At 40.7% G+C, this 18,838-nt stretch overlaps 1 protein-coding gene across 13 annotated transcripts in view; it reads right to left on the bottom strand.

The window, feature by feature from the left end:
* The window catches only part of tenm3 (teneurin transmembrane protein 3), an 818,277-nt gene that overhangs the window by 26,720 nt on the left and 772,719 nt on the right, over positions 1–18,838 (bottom strand). For all 13 annotated transcript variants that reach the window (XM_046046662.1, XM_046046670.1, XM_046046663.1 and 10 more), the window contains 6 exons: positions 15,154–15,225; positions 14,600–14,777; positions 4,674–4,798; positions 4,411–4,518; positions 1,648–1,802; positions 982–1,083 (listed from right to left, as the gene is read on the bottom strand). In XM_046046662.1, the coding sequence (XP_045902618.1) occupies positions 982–1,083; positions 1,648–1,802; positions 4,411–4,518; positions 4,674–4,798; positions 14,600–14,777; positions 15,154–15,225 (740 nt within the window). The remainder of the gene's footprint in view (positions 1–981; positions 1,084–1,647; positions 1,803–4,410; positions 4,519–4,673; positions 4,799–14,599; positions 14,778–15,153; positions 15,226–18,838) is intronic.

Below are 18,838 nucleotides of genomic sequence, written 5' to 3'. Positions count from 1 at the left end.
GTCATGTTCAAGAAACCAATTTGAAATGATTCGAGCTTTGTGACGTGGTGCATTATCCTGCTGGAAGTAGCCATCAGAGGATGGGTACATGGTGGCCATAAAGGGATGGACATGGTCAGAAACAGTGCTCAGGTAGGCCGTGGCATTTAAACGATGCCCAATTGGCACTAAGGGGCCTAAAGTGTGCCAAGAAAACATCCCCCACACCATTACACCACCACCACCAGCCTGCACAGTGGTAACAAGGCATGATGGATCCATGTTCTCATTCTGTTTACGCCAAATTCTGACTCTACCATCTGAATGTCTCAACAGAAATCGAGACTCATCAGACCAGGCAACATTTTTCCAGTCTTCAACTGTCCAATTTTGGTGAGCTCTTGCAAATTGTAGCCTCTTTTTCCTATTTGTAGTGGAGATGAGTGGTACCCGGTGGGGTCTTCTGCTGTTGTAGCCCATCCGCCTCAAGGTTGTGCGTGTTGTGGCTTCACCAATGCTTTGCCGCATACCTCGGTTGTAACGAGCGGTTATTTCAGTCAAAGTTGCTCTTCTATCAGCTCGAATCAGTCGGCCCATTCTCCTCTGACCTCTAGCATCAACGAGGCATTTTCGCCCACAGGACTGCCGCATACTGGATGTTTTTCCCTTTTCACACCATTCTTTGTAAACCCTAGAAATGGTTGTGCGTGAAAATCCCAGTAACTGAGCAGATTGTGAAATACTCAGACCGGCCCGTCTGGCACCAACAACCATGCCAGACGGGACGCTCAAAATTGCTTAAATCACCTTTCTTTCCCATTCTGAAATTCAGTTTGGAGTTCAGGAGATTGTCTTGACCAGGACCACACCCCTAAATGCACTGAAGCAACTGCCATGTGATTGGCTGATTAGATAATTACATTAATGAGAAACTGAACAGGTGTTCCTAATAATCCTTTAGGTGAGTGTATGTAAAACATGCAGTGTGGGTAAAGACTGTACCTGTCTATTTTCAGTGATCTGCAGCACAACGTTGTTGTCCAGGACATAGATGGAGTTATCCATCGGATTGATGGCTAGATCTGTGGGCCATTCTAAACGAACCTGGTTATAGAGATGACAGAGGGGGTTAGGAGTGCTCTGCCTCCGTATCATACAGCTGATGCTATTGATTCTAATACTGGCTGAAAAGGATGTACAGTGAAATTTTGAGGTCAACTGAATAACTGTTCAAGTCAAACTGAGCTTGCACTCACACACAAGCAGAGCGAGTGTCAAGTATTAGTACTTCAGGAAAAGGTGGTGCTTTTTCAATTCTGAAGTCAATCTTGTATAAGTACATTCTCAGTGGGTTTTTTGCCTCTGTATGAAATGCATTGAGGGAAAGTCAGAAAATGTCATCAGATCTAACCACATGCCTTGTTAAGACCTTTAGTCTATTTTTCTGATGGCACATCAGAGCCACTTATCAAATGCACTGAATCTATTTTACAAGCCTGCCAACTATGAATCACGTACAAGTAGAGCTAACTTGCAATAGGGATTTACGTTTAATGGAAGCATTTAGTGCCGATGCAAGTGCTTTACAGGAATGTTTCACCTCACTATAGCTGTCCGGGTGGATAGGTTGGTGGCTGTAGCATATTTAGGTGCTCTTTGCAACGTTACCTGTCTTATGTGCATGCTAGTATCGCAGGTCAACGGTCGTGCAGAGGTCAGGTCATTGCTGCCCAGAACTGTGGAGATGATTCCATTACGATCCACTTTCCTGATCATAGTCCCGTCCACGAAGTAGATCAAACCGTTCCTATCAACTGCAATCCCTGCATGGAACGGAAACAAAGGACACACACGCATTTTAAAATATTATCATCCTAGTTGATTATACAACTACTCCAGGATTCAAAATGGAGTCAGGGTGCAGCTGCAGCAGATCATTTAAGAAATGACATAAACACAAACAACAAAAGTGAATTTAAGCTCAGAAAAATATGTACATGTGGAATTAAGAAACAGAAAATCTGTAAATGTGTAATACGTGTTCACTCATGCTGGAATGTCTTGATGGTAATGAAGCCTAACAAGTTAGCTCAGATGCTAAATGCTTCGCTTGCTTTTCAGTGTGAACGTGAGGAAAGAAGCTCATTATTAAGATATTGTTTCTACCTTGCATGCCTGAACACGTCCAATTTGAAAGCTTCAGAACCAACCCGTAAATTAAGCATCGGTTGACTTTATATTCCCCGGGAAAAACATTTCTAACAGGATACATGTGACTCTCGTCTACACAAAACCTCTGCAGACATCCAGTTGTGTGTCCACCCATAGCTAAAGTATCCCTGTGGTTCACCGTGAGATTCTGTTCCTTTCTGTTCCTCTCACAGGAGTAGCACGGTAACCAAATGTGTCAGCTCCTCCCAAGCTCATTTCATTTAAGGTGCTGTATGTTGGCTTGTGGGGATTCTGCACCTCCGGCACCAGTTTCTTTTTAGTGCCACTGATCGTTTCTCAGCACATTGTCAGAGTGCTGCAGACAGTCACTGCTTTTAAAGGGCAGGGAAAGAGGTGATCTGATTGTTCGTGACTATACCTACTGATAATATATCTCTACCCATCTTTCCAACTGCCAACACTGTTGTACAGGGGACCTCTAGCCACAAATATAAATAAATATCACATGCATATGCATTGTGTGCCTTTACATTATGAAGCATTAATCTACATAACAATTTAGCTTAATTTGAAAAGACTAAATCCTTAATACTGGGATTTCCTACTATGAGAAGCAGTAAAAGAATGCCCTATGTACACGCTTTGAAAAAGATACACTATACCAGGGGTGGTCAAACGCTTTTGATTGAAAATATAACGTGCCAAATTCATAAGACGTAAAGAGAGAAGAGAAAGTAAATGTTTTCATCGACAAGTAATAAATAGTTCTTCATAATGGCTCAAACTGAGAAGTACAATAACAAGGCTTGCTAAGATGACAGCGACAGTGTCAGGGATGTACAATGTACATACAGAGCAATTTATTAAAAATAAGCTCAAGCCAAATTTTCACAATTTCACCGTTGGACTGTGAGCCGCAGTTGGCAGCTGTAGAGGGATTCCTACCACAGAGTAAGACATGGGTGTAATTTATGAAGTAATTTTGTGAATGAACATCCCCATTTTTATACTCAGAATAATTAAATAAATGTAAGATGTAGTTGTTTAAACTAAAATCTATTTTAATAGATACACATCCAAGAGACTGACATACTGATTATCTGACGACATAAAACAGCTTCGCTTGTGGTTACAAAGAAGCTAAATAACTTCATGTAAAGGATAATGATATTAAACAGAAGTTATTAAAATCACCTACGTGCAAATTAAAGCGTTAGTTTGCCAGATTTTGTTGATTTTTTGTGATTTGGTGTCCCTACAGAGTAATTCACAGCTGTCAGAAATAAGGATAGCTGTTCACGTGCGTTTGCTATGATTACATTACTTATGATCAACAACTTTTCTTACAGCTAGCTTCAGCTGTCAGTTGGTGTGTGATGTGATGCTGTAAAGCATTACGCCGTCCTTACAATAGGTTTCCTGTGTTATACAGTGTAATACCAGGCGCTCCGGGCCCAGAGTGGCAATGACACACGCCATTCTCCTCAGTCAGTGTACCATCAAAATGATTTTGAAGCTGCTATTTTAAGATAAAATGACTACAAAATGTTGCCTTTGATTCCACCTCTGCCTTTCAGGAGTCGAGTTAAATGCGGTGCTGTATTCTGTGCTGTTTAGCCAATAACCCTACTGTACACGGGTCAGTAGGCCTATAGATTAAATGAAATATAGATATACTGTAATATCTTTGGCTACAACATCACGGTTCATGCTCGCATAACCAATTATTCAGTGTGTTTTGATGCTGGGATCCAGACATGTTACGCCAATAATTTATAACAATGACCAATGGAGGGGAGCCTCTAATTTGTGTAAAATCTTTATTTAACCATGTTTATTGTCAGGGACATTAGTAGACTGTGTTGAGCTTTGAGGTGCAATAACCGCAGACACAGTTGTGAGTCATCACTGTGACGGCTGCATTCGCTTGTTGCCAAATAAAGCAGAAAACGCAAGAATTGGAATCCCACTGCAGGCAAACTGCGGCCTATGTGTGTGAATATGTGTGAATGGATAAGTTTGGTGGATGGAGCAATTACACGATCAGTCATAAGAAGCTTAATCCAATGAATGTCTTTCAGCTAGCTCCTAGATCCTACACACCACCTCACAGACGGTGCATATGCTGCAAAAATCTTCCAACTCTGAAACATATGAGAAATACAGGCCAAGATTTGAATTGTCAAACTTTGTGCCTGTGTGTGCGCGTCTGAAGAATCCTCTGGTTATGAAACAGTGTGTGTGTGTTTGGGTACGCACCTTTAGGTCCCAGTAGCTGTGCCTCTGTAGCTTTTCTTCCATCTCCACACCGTGCTTCATCAAATGGAGGACATTGTTCACCTGTACCAGCCAGTACTTCTCCATTACCTGAAAACACACAATGCCGTCTATCCTTTATCTTTTCCCTGTCGTATTTTAAGGACTGTAGCGGTCATGAGAACATTGCATTAAAATGAACAATAGAAACAGTGATTTGTTTTCCACCAACACTGTGTTACACTGGAAATGAAGCGCGTGCTTACTGATGAGGTCACGGGCACCGCTGAGCATCTTGGGTCGGTAGATTCGCCGGGAGTTAGTGTCCGACACGTACAGCTGTCCTGTTACTGGGTCGGTGGCTAGATAGTAACGGTGAGCAGGATTGTTGCTATGGAGATAAGTGATGGACAGATGGGGAGGTAGGTAAACGAGACAGAAACAAGAAAGATTTGGTTTAGTTAATAATGTCACTATCTCTGTCAATCGATCAACATCTACAGACACTACGCCCAGTTCAGAGCACAGACACTAAAACCATCAGTGTGACTTTGGTGTATTGTTGTGTCCAGTTTAACATGACAATTTTACAAATGGGTTAAAAGCTTACAATGAAATCCTAAAAGTTCCAGCGTCATTATGATGGGAAAATGAAAGAGACTTTCTAACTGGTGATAATGAAGAAGTACTGAAAAAAAGTAAGGTTGATGAAGTAAAAGCCAAAAACTGGTAAGACAGAAAGTTTGAGAGCGTGTGTTGCTATTTCTATATACATCTTTTCGACTATTTTTACTAAAATTAGTGTAGGTGTGATACAGTTTATGTGAGAATGTAAGCAAGCACCTCCGCGTCGTACTGGCTGTATGTTTGCCATCACTTTTCTGTGACACAATTTTCTTAATATTTGCGGAAATTCTCTTTATATCCGAACAGCGATCAATGCACGGACACAACAATTAAAAGAATCCACTATCTCGTAATAAGCACGGCCAATCATTTTATTCGGATCGATAAAAGCATTGGCTAGCCCACCTGAGCACTCTCTGCTCGTGCACTCACTGCACATCTATGTTTAATGATGCCTACCACACTGTCATATAAAATCCATCTCTCTCTCTCTCACACACACACACACTCACACACAGAGCAAGAGTCATATATTACACCTTAACAAGCCTCGGGTCACAAATCTCTGTGGTTGGTGATATTCAGCAGATGATCCCTGCTAAAAATACTGTGCGTGTTCTTCTGTACTGTTGAGGCCAAGACACGCTAATAAGCATGCCCTTTTGTTTTCATTGAACTAGGGCTGGACCATATGGCCAAAAATGTTATCAAGATAAAATGTTTTCGAGTTTAAAGGCTGATTTTTGTTGAAGAAACCTGATGGTTGATTTTGGTTTAAACTCTTCTTTATGGGCAACACTGGATGCCAGACAGTGGATCACTTCACAAATCTGAGGTAGAACATTCAAAACAATTATGATGAAATTTTTGTCAACAAATATGCCTGAGTAAAATTAAAAGTAAACGTTTTTTTCGCTCTTTATTCCTCAACAATATAAACATCTTAATAAGAAAATGATGTCCTACTTTGTGTGTGATTCAAGTGAATAAAGTCAAACATTTATTGAATATTTATTTTCCAGCCCTACATTGAACTTTTACTTAGGTGGCGAAAATCCCATTACAGTAAGTTCGAAACATTTTTCACGATGCAGGACAGGCAGCTCCACAGTATCAGGTATCAGAGAGACTACAACTCAAAAAAAGCACCGTAAGAAAGAACTTAATTAAATCCAGTAAATGATTTGATCTGCCGGTTGTGTGTGAACACAGTCTTCTGTCACCTGTCAGCAAGATTCTGTCACACACTGACATCTTGATCATTTTAAACAACAAAACAACTTGTGAGGATGTTGTTAATGACAAAGCCTATTTGTGTGAAGTGAAGATCAGGGGCGGTAAGGAGAAGTATAGGAAGAAGCTGGATTAGACACGAAGAACATCACTGGCTTCAGACCACCTGGCAGCAGAGGAGTGGAAGGCAGCTGGGACAGAGCCAACAAACACAATGGCTTTCAGGCTAACTGCCCTCTCCAGCATGATGACTCCTCCCCTCCTCCCTGCCTGTGACCTCCACTGTGTGCCTCACTGCTAGCCGGGTGAGAAGACAGCTGATGAGGCTCAAACAAGGCTGAAGACCCTCAACCTGAGAGTCTTCAAAGGGTGAAGACCTGTGCTGTGGACGACATCTTGCCTCATTCCTGTGTCATAGACGCCACAATCCAGCGGCTCCAGGGAATTCAGACCGGTGGCTTTGACCTCCCCTATAATGAAGACCCTGGAGAGACTCGTGCTGGAACAGCTGCGGTCCATGGCAGGCGGGTGCCGGAAGGCCAGAAGGGCCGGGGTTTTGCTTTGGATGGTCATCAAAGAGACACCTGAGCTGGAAGGCAAATCCTTCGATTTTCTGGTCAGTTTACATTACAACCCTCACCTATGGTCATGAGGTTTGGGTCGTGACTGAAAGAATGAGATCACAGATAGAAGCTGCCAAAATGAGTTTCTTCTGCACCTGGGCTAACCCTTAGAGATAGAGTAAGTGCTGCGACGCAGCCGCCAAAGCTAATCGCAACCATTCTAGACAACGCTTATCATTCCACCAGATGTGCCGCAGCTTGTTTCACAAGTGTCCCAGAAACGGCTCTCCGCTCAGCTCTGTGGAGAACACGCGGCTAGACTATTTTTAACGGAAGCTGCATCAAGCTGAGAGACCAGATCGAGCATGGCAGGAAATCATGGCACAGAGAATTCAGTCAACTTTCAAAATACAAAACCCTTTGCAGACTCCTGATCATATATATAAACACAATTAAAACAGACAAAAAAGAAACCATTCAACAATGCAACCTACTTAACCATGTTAGAAGTACACAAATCAAGGAAAAATTACCAAGTCAACCAAATCATGCAGGCAAACCGATCCGTTTCTGAAACGCCCCCTGTGCAAGGAGTGAAACAAACCCGGGCTGCAGACGTGATGTTACAGAGCCGTACCCAGTGGAGTCCAGGCGTAAGGAGCCCAGACATCTGGAGGGAGCTTGTGGAACCACGTCTCCATTGCATCAAAAGGAGCAAGTGGAGGTGGTCCGGGCATCTGACCAGGATGGCTTTTGGGCACCTCTGCTTGGAGGTTATTTGTGGGCATGTGTAAGTGGTAGGAAACAGGTTGAACCAAGAATATGCTGGAGGGATTATACATCTCATCTTTTCTAGGAACGCCTGGTGATTCCCCTGGAGGAGCTGGAAAACGTTTTTTGGGGAGAAGCACGTCTGGACTACCTTGCTTATCCTGCTCCCACCACGAGCCCCAGAGAAGTGGTAGAAAATGGATGGATGAATGGACCGCAGAAAATGAAGAAGACAGAATGAGTGAATGATGTGGTTCGATTCCCACTGTGCCCCGTCCCCGAGCAAGACACTTAACCCCTCGTTGCTCCAGAGGCGTGCGACCTCTGACATGTATAGCAATTGTAAGTCGCTTTGGATAAAAGCGTCGGCTAAATGAATAAACGTAATGAAAATGACTAACTGAAGGAAAGAAGAATGTTAAGTATGGTTGTAAAAGGAGAGAAAAATAAAGGATGGAGTTAAAGGTGGGTTATGTGATTCTGTAGAAATCGAATGCCATTACATAGAGCGAACAATGACACAGCATTGAAATGTTACTAACGTCAGCTAAGTTGTAGGTTAACAAACCGTCGCTACAGTAGCTGCTAGAAGATGACCTGACACTGGACTTTTTACAGTGCACACACTGACCAGACAGTTAGCAGACCATGAGGAGGTATTTGCTGAATTTGACAAAAAGACGTGTACTGCATTAGAATCATGTACCCTACCTTTAATGAGAAGTAGCTGAAAGAAGAGGAAATACTTTAACCAAGAGAATAGAGAATGAAGCAATAAGAAATGAAACAGAATGCAGTCACTGAGTCGAGATGGTGTGAATAAGTAAACATGAAGAAAGGGCACAAGGTAGAATATCAGTGACATAACTAGTCCTCCCAAGTGGAAATTGTGTTTTAATTAAAAAGTGAAAACTACTTTTGGATATGTAAAAAAAAAAAAATGTATCCAATCATTGTGTCCTGCCAGTGGCAAAGAAGCTCCAGTTAAGGTGCTGCTCTGTATGTGAATGAGTAGATATAGAAAAAAACTAGATTGGTTAAGCTTCATTTTCAGAAGAGGAAAGAGCAAACTAGCAGATGAGACAGCTCAGAAAATCCTAATGTATCAGACTTAAACACAGATTGGGCACAGATCAAAGCCTTTCTGACTGAAAATGAGCTGATCTATATTGAGCTGGAGGAATGAGAAATGGCTTGTGACATCGCAGGACATCTCAACACAATGAACCAGCAGCTGGAAGGCACGTGCCAAACAGCGCTAGCCCTGTTTGATGCATGGAAAGCATTTCTGCCAAATGTCAGCTTCTTCTCCCATGACATTCAAACTTGAGCCTTTCGCAACTTCAGACAACAGTGGAAGATGTCAACACCCAAGCCTGTCAACTCTGATGACATCAGTGTGCATCCAAGAACTTGAGACGGCATTCATCAGATTTCAAGAATTTCAGCAGTACGGGCCAAAATGTGTCAAAGCCAGAAAACTTTAAGGAGAGAAATCTGGCTTTGCCCCTATCTAAGCCAGTTCATAAATTGAAAGTAAAGTTACAAGCACACCGGTAAATGCCGCAGTCATCTTCTTTTTGTATATTGACATTCATAATATATAGGTTAAAGGTTAAAATCTGAAATTAGTCAAATCCTTTACTTAAGAAAAGGTAGAAATACATCAAAGTAAAAATGCTGTATCCATAATTTTACTAAAAGCTGCACTTCTCAATGTTGATGAAACAATAACTTCCGCTCGCTCTGCGAGTATATAACTCAGCCAACCAGTCAAGCTGCTGTTTACAATATCTGTCCAGGCTCATAGAATAATGTATCGGAAGAAACTGAATAAAAAGTGTAAAGTGTATATTTCAGATGGAATTGGATGGAAATGGAAGTTATCACTATATTGATGATACAGATGTATGATTCCTGTGAATATACATTGTTGAACTGATTAATGATCAGTGTTCTGTTTTTCCTGGACGTTATGATGTTACAGTGAAGTTTCAGAACAGTGAATATCTTCGCACCTCTATAATGAGAGACAGGTGCGTCGGAGGGGGGCAGGTGAATAAAAAGTAGCAAAGAAAAACTCTTTGTCACAGAGAAGTTTTCCTTCGAAATTTAGGGTAAAAATGTCCTCACTTCATCGTTGTATCTCCTTAAACATCTGTATAAAATGTTGTCATTCACTGTCCGACAAACAGTGAAATATAGCCATCATGTGCACTGTAAAAAGGGTCACATGTAATAAACGGACTGTACTTAGATAGCGCCTTTCTCGTCTTCCGACCACTCAACTGCTCATCAGAATGGAACTAACATTCATACAACCTCACACACCACAGCCGTCGGGAGCAATTTGGGGTTCAGTATCTTGCTCAAGGACACTTTGACACACAGGCTGAAGGAGCCAGGAATCGAACCATAAACTTTCTAATTACCGGGCAACCTGCTCTACCTCCTGAGACACAGACAGATTGGACAAATTCATAGATAAACACAAACTGCTTACTAGGTCAACATCACTAGCTTTAACTGAACTCATTGAAGAAATTACAAATTCCACTGACCAAAGAAAAATATGGAGTTGGGGTATTCATTGACTTGAAAAAAGCATTTGATACAATTAATCATGAAATACTAATCAATAAACTGGAAAGTCTCGGGATCAGGGGGAGAGTGCTGAATTGGTTAAGCAGTTATTTAAAAGACAGGAAACAATTTGTGAAGTTGGGAGATTCCACATCTGAATGTTTGGACATTGCGTGTGGTGTCCCCCAGGGGTCAGTGTTGGGACCAAAATGATTTATCCTCTTCATAAACGACACATGTAAAGTATCTGATCTACTCAAATTTGTATCATTTGCAGACGACACAAAAATCTTTAGTACTGGTCAGAATTTACAGCAACTCCAGGACTTAATCTCTTCAGAATTCAGAAAAATAAAACAGTGGTTTGACACAAATAAGCACAACTAAATTCATGATATTTGGCAATTGTAAATCAATCAATCAAATTCAGTTACAGTTCGAGGGTGTTAATATAGAAAGTGTAAATGAAATGAAATTCTTTGGAGTGATTATAGACGACAAGATTTGCTGGAAATCTCACATAAAACATATCCAAACAAAACTGTCTAGAAGTATTTCAGTCCTGGCTAAAGCTTTTTGTATTGTTCACTGGTGTTACCGTATTTAAATTACTGTGTAGAGGTTTGGGGGAACACATATCAAAATTCATTGCAATCATTATTTATACTTCAAAAAAGAGCAATGAGAATAATTCATAACACTGGATATTTGGGACTCACCAACTCATTATTTTCACAGTCTAAAGCATTAAAACTATTTGATCTCGTTGAATTTCAAACAGCAGTAATTATGTTCAAGGCTAGAAACAATTTATTGCCTGGCAATATACAGAAAAGGTTTTCTGAAAGAGAGGGGGGGCTACGACTTAAGGGGAAAGTCAAATTTTAAAACGGCCAGTTTTCGAACTACTAGGAAAAGTTTCTGTTTATCTGTCAGTGGTGTTAAATTGTGGAATAAACTAAATAATGAATTAAAGCAATGTCCAAACATATTCCATTTTAAAAAAGATGTTCAAAGAAATGATATTCCAGAGAAATACAGTGCTAACAGTAACCTGGGTTTATATTGAATAATTTGCAGTATGTATAAATATTGCCGTGTATGGGTAATATCTGTATGTGAATAGAACTTTTGAATATATATTTTCATTGATTATAGATTTATTATCTCTGTAGACTTATTATTTTGTAGTTATTTCCTTAAATATGGTAGTAAGGGTATAAAGCGGTAGGAGTACATAAGTTTTACTTCTTCCTACCTCCTTTATTTAAGTACTGGAAAGTATCGAGTTTTATTTTGTTGTCATTTCGTTTTTACCACTATTTTTTGTTTCGTTGATTATTTTATTTATTTTATTTACATGTTCAAAATAAAGATATCAATCAATCAATCAATCAATCTCTCAATTTTCACCTCCTGTCCATATGTGGACTTGTCCTTGGGCAAAACACTGAAGCCCAGGTTGCTCCCCAACTGCTGTGGATGCACAAGCTTGTTTTCCTAATTGTTGCTTTTCTGGGCAGCAACTACGCAATCAACATCAACCTCAATTCCAGCCACAAGCAGAAGCTGTTTTCAGGGAAACATCTCTGATTAACCCACTGTACACGACGCAATCAGCACCAAACTGCAGAAAGACAAAGCTAGCTAAACATATTAAGCTGTCAACAGGTTCAGTTTTAAATGAACACTTCAGAGTGAAGAAGAATAGGGATGATAGCAAATAGCCACTTTTCCCAGCCCTTGGCTTCTCTCTGCCTCATTCTGTCCTGTTGACAGCCCTATTGCAGTATTTCTATAATATGTAAGTAAGTGAATGGATAATTCCACATTTCCAGATTTAATCACTTTGGTGAGTAAAATGAAATCAAGGCAGATAGAAATGACAAAAACTAAGACCTATGTTATAATTAACGAGAAAGCTCAGTTCATTTTCTAACTGGTCTGGTTACACATCATCTGTTTGACCTTTGATTTGACACTGTCCTCTTCACAAGATGCAATCACTTTAAAGCTTTAGAAGAAGAAGAAATTATATATGCAAAATTAGCTTGCTACCAGCTTGATCCAGCTCACTATCCTCTTGATGCACTGTGGCCTTGGGCTAAGGACGTCAGTCTACTCAGGTCTGAAAGCTTCCAGGAATGAGCAACAATGATTTTCTTTATTTAAAAGAACAAGTGACGGGTGGAAGAAATGTGTGCAAGCAGCATAAATTGACAGTGAAATGAAAAAAAGGAGGTTGAAAAGGATTAGTCACTCTTACCTATGTCTGAAATCTTTGTTTCTTTAATACAGTTCAAGCAAAGGAAAGAAAACAGGAGAAGAGACAAGAGTTAGTAGACAGATATTATAACAAAGGTTCTAGAGAAGAAGAATTCAGAATCTGAATCATGCTTCTCAGAGGTCAGTAGGAAAACAGATTTCAAATGGCTGTTAGAGCTTTGGAGAAATGAGCACTCAAGAGTGTGCCAAGAGCATGTTTCTAAATGGAGAGCAATAATCCAGACTTTTCCTTCCTAAATTCAGAATGTTCTTGTATCTTTTTTAGCACTCTGGCTAAAGAGTAAGTACTTGAATGTTCTGGCCGTGCAGCTATCCCTCTCTTCATTTATGCTTTTGAGCTTAGCTTCAAAGTCCTCCAAGACCAATGATGAGGAGTTGAATAGTTGACTGCAGGATGGATTACCGCCCAGAAAAGCTGAGGCACAGAGAGGCTAGGTTTTAATTAAAAACCAAGAACTCTCAAATCAATCACTTCATTTTCACAAATGTTACGTGCCATATTTTGTTTTACTCAAATCAACCATTCATGCATTTATAATGACCCTGAGAAACCTGGATGAAATGGTTCTGGCAACGCTTTACTCTAAAATGGAGTTCTTTGAGTTTATCTATGTGACACTATAAACTCTGGATTAGACCATAGACTGTACAGAGAGCCTAAGTCACTTACTTCCGCTTCCGGCTCATGGGATCTTATTTTGGAAAAATTATGTACGGTAGTCATCGGCGAGAGACAACTTATGTTTTTATCCCGTTAGAATTGAGCCCTGAATTACACACATGATGTTGGTCAATTTAAAATAGAATTTTACGAGTAAAGAAAGTCGCATTTTGTTGTAAAACAGTAAAGTTACATGTCGTTTTGTGTGAAAATGCTCAATGAACTACATCTCTCGTCTCGCACAATATACTTCACCAACATGTTAGCGCGGTAAAGCTAGCTAACGTTCATTGCTTTCTTGCTACTAGCTAGATAATGTAGATGTGTTCTACGCAGAAATATATCTCACCTGATGTGTTTAAGCCAACACTCTTTTATCACATCATCCTCTCATGTAAGTGTTTTGATGTTAGCTTCAGTAACGTTAGCTTCAGTCACTGACAGAGAAAGTTACGACGTCACATACGCTAATTTTGGGTTTGTGGTCTTTGTAATTACGTATTTTCGTCTTATATCTCAACAGTTTTACATCAAACTACGACCTTCTTTAATTAAAAATGTATCTTTTAAATCGACAAAGATCATATGTGGAATTCAAGGCACAATTCAAACGGGATCAAAATATTTGTTGTCTCCTGACGTTGACTACCGTACAATATTTTTCCGAAATAAGGTCCCATGGTGGTCCACTGGAAGGGGAGGGACTTGCGCTCTATATAAGAAATGAACGTAGTCATTGTGACGTCACCCGTTGGTTTGTGGACTGCCGTTTTGAAGCCTCTAGTTTGGCCGATAGGGCTCCGCCATGTCGAGTTTTTGCAACCAGGAAGTGCCGGGAAGTGACGATACGGCGGAGCTAATGGCCGTGTTCGGAGCTAGCTAACTTCCTTAGCTAGGTGCAACTGTAACTCACGTTAACTGTCAGGGCTGATAACTTTGTCTAGCGAACAATAGCCGTAAAACTAAATGTACTCACCAGAGAAAGTGAACAGCCGACTCCTATTAAGCCTTAATAAGCTTTTTAAATTTACACAGTGCCGAGGGTACGAGTCGGCTCTAGCCTGATTGACAGGTCGCCACGGTAACAACTTGTCAATCATAGATAATCCCGCCCTGAAGCATACTCTGCTTTGTGGTCTCTTTTAAAATAAATGGGACCATAATTTACTAAATGAACATCGTTTTGTGTTGAAGAAGACTTGAAACTAGCGACTGAGACCATAAACTCATCAGGAAAGTGTTTACTGAGGTAATTATTCAGCAGAGAAGTAGGGTCATCTTCCCTTTATTTCTAATGGAGCCGGACTTCTTTTTGCAACCAGAAGAGTCGCCCCCTGCTGGATTTTCAACAGAATACAGGTTTCAGGGACTTCCGCATCGGCTTCATATTGTAGACTGGAAGCTTCCCGCTTGGATTAGACTCAAATTCAGCCGGAGCAGAAGCCAGACTCCCACCCTCCCCTCTTACCTCAGCTCCATGACACTGGTAACATTCCCAGAGGGGAAAATCCTCCTGATGTAGTTGAAGTCTCCAACGTAGATGCTACCATCTGCTCCACAGGCCAGAGCCAGGGGCGCCAGCAGCTTGTTGCCCTCCGCCTGCCCGTTACAGCTGGGGCAGGAGATGCTGCGGCGACGTCCATTTCCTAGAAGAGGATGTTAAAATACATTTTCTCTGTCTGCTCTTTCCACAAAAAAGATTTACCAGTTGGGAGCTCATTTTATCTATAATTTATATGTATATTTGTTTTTTAAGGCCAGGTTGTTGAACTCTGTTGTGGACCAAGCAAAGAAAGACGTGGGGTAGACGCACTGTTCACCATCCCCATTACCCAGGGTTCAATTCCCTGTAGGGCAAGTGCTGTCAGGGACTGCGGTGCACAGAGAAATGGACGGAAATGGATTTTAAAAAGTAAAGATGAAAAATATGTTTTTCTCTTCCTATGAGAATAATAATATGCAATAACAATGTGCAGAAATGAAAAGCTCAATCAAGTCAATAATATTTGATTCTGTACTTACCCATGATGCTGCTGATCACAGGGGGCTGCTGGGAAATGAAAATGTTCTCACCATTGCCCTTGTACAGTATACCTGATGGAGAGAAAATGTAAGGATGAGAGAAGGATCTCTCTCTCTCTCTCACAGCCACTCTAATTATACATTGCAGAGCATTGGTACGGTAGAGGTGAGCTTTCACTAACACAGCTGTCACTTCAAAATGCACCAAAATGTTGTCCTTTTATTAAAAATCAGAGGCCCTGTCATTGGGCTTCACAATGATGTGATATTTTCTTTGCTTGTTGATTGGACTATATTTTACATTTGAAAGTAGGGTGTTGTACGTATCTGCAAAACTAGTTATATCGTATTATTATTATTATTATTATTAGCTTTATTCAAACAGAAAAAACTTGTTGAGATTAAAACTCTCTTTTTTCAAGAGTGTCCTATGACGAAGAAGCACAATTAACAAAGTTGCTGACATAAAAAACATACAACATAAACATAGTAAAATAACAATTTAACATGAATAGATGAAGATGAACATAAATATCAGTTACAAGGTCAGAAAATATCAAAATGTTTTTAAATATTCACCACAATTCATCAACAGCAGGGATCACACGAGTAATCAGTCATAGCATCTACAGCCAGAATTGCCAGCCACCAAGTCATTTAAATGTTGGTAGCCTTGTGCTGTCTTCAGGCTAATCTTTACACTGATGAGAGAGTGAGTGTGGGAAGCTCTTGAATGTCTTTCATCAGATAATGTTAGTGGAGATGAAGCAATTATGAGATACCCAAAATTACCGTTGGATTCATGACACCGGCCAGCGTGTGTATGATAGTGAATCAGAATCATTCTAAAGTGACAGGTGCATGTCTGCTATTTGCAATCAGCACACGGCCACACCCTCCATTTCTCTATTTAATGAAATATGTTTGCCTAGAGGTGTATCATGGAGAAAGTGTTTTGTTGAAGAGGAAAACAAAAACATGGGATCAAACACATAACCTACTTGGTGAGAGTCCTGCGCTTTACCAACTGAGCCGACCGAAGACTGTAACATTCAGATTAAATATTATTTCTTATGTTCTCACCCATTATCCCATCTAATGGATGAAAAAATTGCTCCGATGCAAAACCTATTTACAGAGCCCTGCTGTATATTATTACTTCTTCTTCGAAGGTACGTATTCAACGTAATGATGAGCGTCTACACTGCCAGAATTCTACAAGAAGAAGAAGAAGAAGAACGTAGTGACGAAACGCACTCTGTAGTTTGTCCGTTTTGGGCTACTGTAGAAACATGGCCGCAGTTATGTAGATAGAAATGTCTTATTCTAAGGTAATAAATACATAACAGTTCATTATGTGAGGTCATAGTTTTGGATCTTATATTGCATTTCTGTCGATAGATCCTCAGAACACTCTGGACCTTTACACACTGGACCTTTGGATTTCAGTATGTAGCCCAGACCACCATCTTTCGCTTCAAATTATTAACCATGCTTTCGTTGCCAGGAGTGGATTTTGTGCAAAAGGTCCTTGCCAACCTCTCAGGCTGACATGGGAGGGCCTTCAGCTGATGTAGTTCACCTGGGCCTGTTTTACATTTTAGGAGACAGGGTTGAAGAAAGATGTGTGTGATGTGTTCGTGCAAACATGAATTACACAGCCTGTGCTTGGTTGTCATGTTAAACTGCAAACCAACTGCGTGTTTGGTGAACTGGCCAGGTGTGTGAAGGTGAGAAAGTAATGGGGAAATTTTGTGTCATGTTTTCCTTTTTATTTCAACTGTTTTATGTGCATTTTTCAATTTGTGCTTGAAAAATGTAAATTTAGCAGAAAAGTGTTTGGTTGAGGTGTAAAAGGGTAAAAGGTATCAAGTATGCAACTTACACATCACTCAAGCTTCTGCTCCACTGAAGAAAACATGAGATCTGACACATTGGTCTGATAAGGAAATTAACAGAAGTGGCATATTTCCGTCAAGCTTTCCCCGTGGTGTTCCATTGTTTGAGGTTTGACTGGAAGTCTTTTATTAACATCTCATCTCATCGCGCTCTGTGTAATGGTTTAATGACACCCAGCTAAGAAGTTAGCGCCACAAACAGTTGGCGTTAATGAACCGACTCCTAATATTGACATAAGTGTAGTGGATGGAAACGCACCCTCTGGCCTTGGTGATGTGTGCACATGCAGCCTCGCTAGATTTCTGTTTTCATTTATTCTGGTTTTCACCTTTTACGCTAAAGCACGTATTAGTTTATGACAGAAATAAACACATCGGCACTGGAAAAGGACGTGCAGGGAGTGAGGTTGCTCCACTACCCCACCTAGTCCTGGTTAATCGTTCGCAGGAAGATGGAGTTCCTTTGACATTATTATATTTGTATACCCTGTGTTGTTTGACCTTGATTCCACGATTGATTTTCTTTTGCAGATTTTCTGGAAAAATCGGTTAAAAGTTGCGATACATATACCCGACTAGAGTGAATAAATGAATACTGCAGTACATCTTTGAAAGAGCCGTCAGTCCCCCTGACTTGATTTATGCATCAATATGCTGTCTTACAGTAGTAGAACTCTTTTGTGTTACATGGTGTAAGTGCTTCATTCAACTTTTCACAATAAACACGGTCAATTTATAAGTTCTTCAAACCCAGCATGACACATTGCTATCGGACTTTAAATCCCACATCAGTCGGTTCCCTTCCTGTCCAGCTGTCTCTAGATCTCTCTCCCTTCTCTCCATCATCCTCTCCTTCTTTCATCTCTCCCTCAATTAGTAGGTGTTGATTGATCAACAGAGACTGAGCCAGCAGGGTTCCACCCATGCTGTGCTGCGGTCTACACAGGCAACCAACTATTGGCCGACTGGAAAATAGTGTGTGTGTGTGTGTGTGTGTGTGTGTGTGTGTGTGGTGATGCAGAGTGATGATAAAGAGATGGTGATGCAGGGTGATATGAGAGAGAGAGAAACAGTGTAGAAAGAGAGAGGAACATTGAATTCTCCTGCTGTGTTAGAAGAGAGGACTGTAAAGCTTTCTCACACAGCTTTCAGTCTGTGCGTGTCTCTGTGTGTGTATAAATCAGCGCATCTGACCTTGATTTCAAACCTGTAGATTGGAAAATTCTTACCACATCCACTAAGCGGCCTGACACATCAATCTGATGTCTAAGACCTAGTGCCAACCAGGTCGGTCTGCCAAAACCCTTTCTTTTGCCTCCCACCTTCGGCAACACTTGGACACACAGTATTCATGATCCAAAAACAGTGAAGCAAGACAAAACAAACCAGCCAACCATTTTAAGGCCACTGTGAATTAGTATAACTATTACAGCAGATGGACCTCTGCTTGTGAAAGATGAAGATACAGTGGAGATAAAAAAAAAAAAAAGGCAAACATCCAAATCATGAAGTGACTGATGTGTTAGTCAGACTGCTCTCTGTCACTGACTGCTCCTGCTGCTGATTCCACGACGTAAACCGGCTGAGCAGACGCTGATAAGAGCAGACTAGAGCCAACTGTGCCACAAAAACTTCAGGTGTGGACCGCCAAACACGTCCTAATAGTGCCCAAGGAACAGCTTGTTGAGATGGTGTATCAGGGCTTTCACACACACAAACAGTACTTCTGGTACTCTACAACCTGTTAAACACACGCACACACACGAGTGCATAATGTATAAAGCAAG

Source organism: Micropterus dolomieu, linkage group LG04 (assembly GCF_021292245.1).
Source record: "Micropterus dolomieu isolate WLL.071019.BEF.003 ecotype Adirondacks linkage group LG04, ASM2129224v1, whole genome shotgun sequence".
In the NCBI taxonomy this organism is placed as follows: domain Eukaryota; kingdom Metazoa; phylum Chordata; class Actinopteri; order Centrarchiformes; family Centrarchidae; genus Micropterus; species Micropterus dolomieu.
Note: the sequence above shows the minus strand (reverse complement) of the source record. Positions and strands in the feature narration are given on the sequence as shown.